We start from the raw sequence: 7710 nt of genomic DNA, 5'->3' as shown, positions 1-7710 counted from the left end.
CTTGTTTTCTCCAAACCAGGATTTCACATTGCCAACCCCTGTGAGGCTGTGAGGAAGAGGAAGATGCTCTGGGACACTGAGGCAGGTGAGGAGGAAGTCAGTGCCCCTTTCCCCTCTGTGCTGCTCCATCTCCCAGCCCAGCAGGGCCCCCGGCTGCAGCACAGCCCTGGGGGGATCTGGTTGCCCTTGCCTGTGGCACGGAGGCAAATCCCATGCTGTCCTTGTCCTTCCTCGCCCAGAGCAGGAGCTGAGCATGGAGAGCAGGGAGGACAAATGCCCGCGGCAGAACCTGGTGGCAGAGGCCGTTTTGAGCGGCTCCACGGCGCAGGAAGCCAACGGGGAGGAAAAGGCCCGGAGATGCCGCACGAGGAGGGGCTGCAAACGCAGATGGCGGGGATGTGAGGGGGAAAGAGGCAGCCTGGGCCGGGAAGGCGGCCGGAGATGGAGGCAGAGCTCGGAGCTGGTGCTCCATGAGCAGCTCCATGATGGGGAGAAGCCCCACACATGCATGGAGTGTGGGAAGAGCTTCAGGTGGAACTGCCACCTGATCAGCCACCAGAGGATCCACACTGGGGAACGGCCCTACGAGTGTGGGGAGTGTGGGAAGAGCTTCAGCCAGAGCTCCAGCCTGATCAGGCACCAGAGGTCCCACACGGGGGAGAGGCCCTATGAGTGTGGGGAGTGTGGGAAGAGCTTCAGGAGGAGCTCCCACCTGATCAGCCACCAGAGGACCCACACTGGGGAGAGGCCCTACGAGTGTGGGGAGTGTGGGAAGAGCTTCAGGAGGAGCTCCCACCTGATCAGCCACCAGAGGACCCACACTGGGGAGAGACCCTATGAGTGCTCCAAGTGTGGGAAGAGGTTTCCGACCAGCTCCAGTCTCTTCCAGCACTATCGGATTCACACAGAGGAGAGGCCCTTCCAATGCCCCGACTGTGGGAAGGGATTCAAGAACAACTCCACCCTCGTCACCCACCAGCGCATCCACACAGGGGAGAGGCCCTACGAGTGTGATAAATGCAGGAAGAGGTTTCTGACCAGCTCCAGGCTCCTCCAGCACTATTGGATTCACACAGAGGAGAGGCCCTTCCAATGCCCCGACTGCGGGAAGGGATTCCAGCGCAACTCCCACCTCGTCACCCACCGGCGCATCCACACTGGGGAGAGGCCCTACGAGTGTCCCCAGTGTGGGAAGAGCTTCTCCAGGAGCTCTCACTTGACTCAACACCAACAGAGGCACCGGTAAGGGAAGCCCTGCGAGTGCCCCGAGTGCGGGAAGAGCTTCGTGCGCTGCTGCAGCTCCATCCCCCACTGGAGGAGGCACTTTGGGCACAGCCCTGGTCACTCACATTCCCTGTGATCCATGTTGGGAACACTCCTGGCTGCTTGTCCTTTGGTTTTGCCTGAATTTTTTTCTCTTCTCCATCTCTCTCTACTCCAAAAGCCAAGAGGGATGGATCTGTCCCCTCAAAACCACTCAAATTCCACTGAAAATAACTGAACTTTAATCCAAAAAGGCTCAATCCTACCTTAAATTCCTTGTTCCCTCCTAAAAAAAACTCAATCCCATGCCAAACTCAATCCATTCCACACCCACCAGTGTGAGATGGGGTTGGAAGGAGATTGGTAGAAGTGGGATCCCAATTTGGAGCAATGGGATGGGGATTGTGTGGGATGTATTTGATAGCAAATAAAACTTTCAGAGTTACTGATTTCTGTCCCATTTATTTTCAGTCAATTCTGTTTGAAGAGTGCCACCTTCTCAGCTGATTCAATTCCTATAAAAATCCCATGTTTTAAATCATCTAACCCAAACAATCCAAAAACCAATATCAAAATAAAACCACCTGCACACAATTAATGTTTTAAAAATAATTTTAATTTTTCAAGAGTACTTAAGGATGTTATTAAAGTTTAATTGTTTGGTTGAAATGTCTGAGAAATTATAGTGGTATTTGGTTTTGTGTTTAGTATATTTGTAATATGAATTGTTTAACTAAGAGGTGTTAGATTGCTTGTTAGTTCCTTTAGATTTTTTTATCTAAAGTACATTAGTCATTGAGTTAAAATTTTCAAAAGGTATTTCTTGATATATAATTTGTTTATTTATATGTATTGGTAATATTATAGTAATACTTATTTTTGGTTTGAGTTAAATCATAGTTGGAGTATTGCAAAGAAGAGTTGATATTTTTTTATTATAATTTATTTAATTTCAATTATTATTTCTTTGTTTATAATTTTATTGCAATTTGTTGAGGGGATAGGAAGGAAGTTCAAGGGCAGGAACATTTTTTCCTGGCTGGGAACTGGAATTCCAGACCCTGGGAGTGTGTGCAGGACCCCACAGACTGGGATCAAATATGGACTGGGATCAAATATGGGCTGGGATCAAATATGGGCTGGGATCTTTTGGATTGGGGCTGCACAGACTGGGACCATATGGATCAGGACCACACAGACTGGGATCAATTGGACTGGGATCAAATATGGGCTGGGACTGTTTCTGAAAGTAACTTTGTTATAAGTTTTTATTTCTGTTGTTAATTAAGCTCAGTGAAATAGCTGCTTGTGTTAAACTGCCTGCTTGGATGGGATAACATCCAATGCACACGGGATGAGGACACCTGTACAGATCTGCCAACTATCAGCACTCCCCGTCTGAAGGCAGAGTGCACCAAGGCCCAAAAACTGGAGGTGATAAAGAGAAGGAGCCAAAACCACAGCCAAGAAACACACATGCTCTGAAAAGGCAGACCCAGGGAGGGGCCATGTAAAATCATTCCTGGAATATGTAAAGTAGTTTATGGATATGCATGAGGCTCTATGAATATGCACCAGGCTGATGTAAGGGGAAAGGTATTTCAGGGCGATGCAGATTCCTTGGTTGTGGCTTTAGTCCATTTTTATCACCTCCAGTTTTTGGGCTTTGGTTCACTCTGACTCTGAGAAATTGAGGTTTTGGGATTTTTAGTATGTTGTGGATGGAAGCAAAATGGAGGGCACAGTGTTTCGTCCTGGGTTTTTTCTTCATGCTTCTTCCTTCTTCTTCATGGGTTTGGGTGGCTTTTTGTATTTGGGCAGAAATTCCACATTGCAGGCTCTTTGGGATCAGTTATTAGGTTAAAAGGGAAAATAATCTAGGTGTCAGTTCCTAATTGGATAGTTTAGTCTTAAAAGACCTTGGAACAAGAGATTGTTGGCCATTTTGTGCCTTCTACTGAAAAGCTGCTGAACTCCCAGTAATGAGGCTGTTTTACCGATAAGAAATAATAAACACTTGAGTCTGAACATGAATTACTGTCTCAAGTGCCTTCAATCCAGAGCCAGTGAAACCAACAACTGGTACCCCACAGCTTGAGGTAGTGCCAAGGCAGAACTTGTTCATGCTCTTTTCCCCTGGTGATTTTCTACTCCCGTCCAGACTCTGATAGCAAAGCCGTGCTGGTGACAAAAGATTGACCCTGGCATCCTGGGGCACTTTCTGGGTGGGTGTTTGAATCTGCTTTTCCAGGCCTCGGGCTGAGCAGGGTGAGGCCGAGGCCTGGGCCCCTCCAGGCGGCGCCGGGAGCGCCCGGGGCAGCGGCGAGGGGCGGCCCTGAGGGGCGGCACAGGGGGCATTTCCCCCGAGCGGGCGGGCGGGCGGGCGGCGGGGAAAGGCGCCCTGGGCACAAGGGCAGGCACAAGGGCCCCGGCTCTCTGCAGTGCGGGCGGCCCAGCGCCGATCGCTGCTCCCGGAGCCGCTGCCAGGGCCGGGTCTCCTCCCCGCCGCTGACCCTGCACCTGCAGCGCTGCCTCCGCCTCTGCCGGGCTCCCCGGCACGGACGGCAAGGACGTGGACACGCTGCAGCAGGGGCCCAGCAGGGACACCCAAATGGTGCCGGGGCTGCAGCTCCTCTCCTGCAAGGAAAGGCTGACACAGCTCGGCTTCTTCAGCCTGGGAAAGAGACCCAGCCTTGATCCAGCTGTGGCCTTCCAGTACCTGAGGGCAACACACAAGAAAGCTGGACAGGGACTTTGTACGGGGGCAGGCAAGGACAGGACAAGGGAGCATGGATCCAAATGGAGAGAGATTAGGTTTAGGTAAGGGATTCAGAAAAAAGACTCTCCTGGAACAGGTTGCCCAGAGAAGGTGGGCATGTCCCGTCCCTGACAGTGTTCCAGGCCAGGCTGCATGGAGCTCTAGACAAGCCGGTCCAGTGCAAGGGGTCCCCAGCCACAGCAGGGGGGTTGCAGCCATGGGATTTTCCAGATTCCTTCCAAGCCAAACCATGCCACGACTCCATGATTCTGGGATACTTCCCCTCCTCATCCTCTGGCAGAAAAAGAAACTTGGCCCCAAGTTCCACACTGCAGACCATGTCTTTTGGCAGCCTGCAACTGTGTCAACAGAGGATGAAAAGAGATGACATTACTGACACGATTTCCCTTTTCTACTTGAAAAGTAAATGCTCTGCTCCTGTCCACTCTGGCAAAATTGTCACAAGAGGCAATTGTTCCCCACGAAAAGCTTGGTCTCATGCAAAGAAGAAAGAAGCCAGAAGCCAACACTCTTCGTTATTGCTACATTGTTTTCTTTGGTTACTTCTCTAATAGGAATGACTTTGGTGTGTGATTTGTTTGTTTCTCTCTTTCGTTCCTTGGGGCGCGCGGCGGCTCCTCCGTTGGGTTCCCCGGGCAATGGAGGAACGGCCGCGAGCTCCGGCGGCTCCGCAGCAGCAGCAGCAGCAGCAGCAGCAGCAGCAGCAGCGCTTCTCTTGATTGGTTTTCCGCTTGACTTTTCACTCGCTCCCCATCCCCTTCTCTCTCTCACACTCACTCTATTCCCGTCCCTTGCTGTGCCGTCCGTGTTCCGCCTCTCCCAGCCCGGCTGATGCCGCGTCCCGCAAGGCGCCCCTCGGCGGGGCCGCCCCGTGCCCGCCCCTGCCCGGCCCGCCGTGGTTCCGCCTCGGCCGGGCTCTCTCCGTCCTGGCTGTGGCGCCGCTGGAAGAGCCGCTCGCTCTGGTGCTGGCGGAGCAGCGCGGGCTTTTGGCCGCGCCTGGCGCGGGCTCTGGCCCAGCCCCAGCTGAGGCCCCGGCCCCGAACGAAGCCCCTGCCGCAGTTCCGCCTGCAGCCGCCCCGCTGCCGCCCGGCTCCCGCCCCATGGCCGACAGCGTGGCCGGCAGCTGCCCCGCTCCGAGCTCCGCCGCTCGCCAGCTCGGCCGCCGGCCCCGAGCCGCCGCAGCCCGGGGCGGCTCAGCAAGCAGCAGCGCGCCGGGCGGGCGGGTGCCCCGGGCAGAAGAGCGGCAGCGCGGTGCCGCCCGCACGGGCGGAGAGGCCTCCCCTAGAGCAGCTCTAGCGGCAGGGCCCGCTGCTGGGCAGCGGCGGCTGCGGCAGCGTTTACTCCGGTCCCCGCCTCGCCGACGGCGCCCCGGGAAGAGACGGGGCCGGCTCGGAGGGCGGCGGCGGGCGGCGGGCGATGAGCTCAGCCCGCCTCTGGCCTTGGCTCGCAGGCGGCCATCAAGCGAGTGTCCCGGGAGCACATCTCGGAGTGGGCGCGGCTGGGGAGTGAGCGGGGCCAGCGGGAGGAGCCGGCGGGGCGTGCTGGGCGGGGCTGAGGCGAGGCCCGGCAGGGCGGCAGCCGGAACGCTGCGAGGGCAGCGAGCGTGGAGTGAGCGGGGGCCGCGCAGCGCCCCGGGCCGGGCCATGGCGAGCCGCGGCGGGGCTGGGCAGGGGCTGCCCGAGGCACAGCGCAGCATCAGCCCCGCTGACGGCATCGCGGTCCCCCCGCAGCGCAAGGGCGCCCTTGTGCCCCTGGAGCTGGCGCTGCTGTGGAAGGTGTCGTGGCCTGGCTTCCGAGGCGTCGTGAGGCTCCTGGACTGGTTCGAGGTGCCCGAGGGCTTCGCGCTGCTCATGGAGCGTCCGCAGCGCTGTCAGCACCTCTGGTACTTCCTGCACGAGCGGCGGTTCCTGACGGAGCCCGTGGCGCGGGGGCTGTTCCGCCAGGTGCTGGAGGCCATGGGGCACTGCAGCAGCCGCGGCGTCCTGCACCGCCACATCAAGGCCGAGAAGGTCCTCGTCAACCTGGCCACGGGTGAGGCGAAGCTCATTGACTTCGGCTGCGGCACGATCCTCCAGGACATGTTCTACACCTGGATGTCAGGTGAGCCCAAGCCGGGGCCCAGCCGGACAGCCTTGGCTGGCATAGGGGGAAGAGGGAGGGAAGGAAGGAGGCAAGGAAGGAGGGGGAATCCTTCTTCAGCCAGCTGCAAGCAAGTTGCTTTTTGGCAGGGCAGGGGCTGGCTGTTGTGGAACGGGAGCTGGCTGGGAGGGAGGGAGCAGCATGGGCCTGATGAGCTGCGCCCGTGTCCCATAGGAACGCTGGAGTACAGCCCACCGGAGTGGATCCTCTTTGGCTGCTACCATGGCCAGCCAGCCACCATCTGGTCCCTGGGCATCCTGCTCTATGAGCTGCTCTGAGGGCACCTTCCTTTCCACACCAACGAGAGGACATCGTCCGGGGCCAGCTCTTCTTCCTGCCCCGGGTGTCTCAAGGTGGGGATGCGCCTTCAAGGCACGAGGGGAAGAATGGGATTGGGAGGGGCGGCTGGCACATAAGCGTCCTGCTCTTGCAGCTGGTGAGGAGGTGGATCTCCTGGGCTTAGCTGGAGGAGGTGGCACCTGTGCCTCTGTGCTGGTGTCCTCTGCCAGAGAGGATTTATAGGAAGCTTTTGGCTGCAGCTCTGAGCACTCCTGGTGTGGCCTGGGCGCTGTGGAATGTGGGAGAGCATGGACAGGAGCCTTGTCCCGCTGAGCGGCGGTTTCTGGTTTCTCTCTGCAGAGTGCCAGCACCTCATCAGGTGGTGTTTATGCATGGAGCCCACAGACAGGCCAGCACTGGAGGACCTTTTTGAGCATTCTTGGCTGCAGGAGCCCTGCCTGGCCCAGGAGACAGCAGAGATGCCTCCCTGTGCACAGGAGGATCCAGGAGCCCAGCAAGCAGCAGCGGCACATGTCTCGTGGCGCTGGAAGAAAACCCCGGACTGTTTCACTGCGGCCGCAGCGCTGAGGAGAGAGCGCAGCTGAGGAGATGCTGCTTCTGCTGGTCCCCGCGAGCTGTGGAGGGAGCGGCTCCGTGCTGCCCGTCCCATTGGAGAAGTGGTGGCAGTGCGGTGAAGGTGCCATGAACTGGGACAGGGGAAACATCCCCCTGCAGCTCAATGGCATCGTGATGTCCCCGCAAGCCGGGGCACAGCTGGCGCGTTCTTCTGGAGCACGACGTGGAGCTGGGAACACCATCCTGGAGCTGGCCGCTGGCGGGGCAGAGCCGATTGGCTTTGGCTGCGGCCCCTGCCTGGAGGACACGCTCTGCGCCCCGATGGAATCAAGATGAGTCCCCAGCCGGCGCAGGGGCGGGGGGATGCTGGTGCTCCCAGGCACAGCAGGGCTCGGCCTGGCCACGCGCCAGAGGTTCCCCGCTCGGCGGTGCTGGGGAATATTAATTTTTCCGCCAGCTGCCGAGCTGCTTTTTGGCAGGACAGGGGATGGATGTTGTGGAAGGGGAGCCGGCTCCTGGCCTTGCTGACAGCTTCTGCCAGCCAGCCTGGCACGGGCTGAGGCGGGGGCAGCCAGCCTGACAAAAGCATCCATCCATGTGGATGGGGGCAGCAGAGGGGGACGGGTTCTGAAGCCGTGCCCCAGCTGGTCTGCTCTGCAGGCCCTTGAGGAAGG

General features: G+C 58.0%; 1 protein-coding gene across 1 annotated transcript; it reads left to right on the top strand.

Moving 5' to 3' along the window:
• The first annotated feature begins 203 nt into the window (after positions 1-203).
• Positions 204-1571, top strand: LOC143696083 (uncharacterized). Its single transcript, XM_077191288.1, has one exon. The coding sequence runs from the start codon at positions 254-256 to the stop codon at positions 1244-1246; it is 993 nt and encodes a 330-aa protein (XP_077047403.1). The 5' UTR covers positions 204-253; the 3' UTR covers positions 1247-1571.
• Positions 1572-7710: the final 6139 nt, after the last annotated feature.

Source organism: Agelaius phoeniceus, chromosome 28 (genome assembly GCF_051311805.1).
Source record: "Agelaius phoeniceus isolate bAgePho1 chromosome 28, bAgePho1.hap1, whole genome shotgun sequence".
NCBI lineage: Eukaryota > Metazoa > Chordata > Aves > Passeriformes > Icteridae > Agelaius > Agelaius phoeniceus.
This window is presented reverse-complemented; position numbering and strand designations above follow the sequence as displayed.

What these genes read in the sequence shown, in the direction of transcription:
- LOC143696083 (XM_077191288.1), top strand. Translation starts at nt 254, where the DNA reads ATGGAGAGCAGGGAGGACAAATGCCCGCGGCAGAACCTGGTGGCAGAG.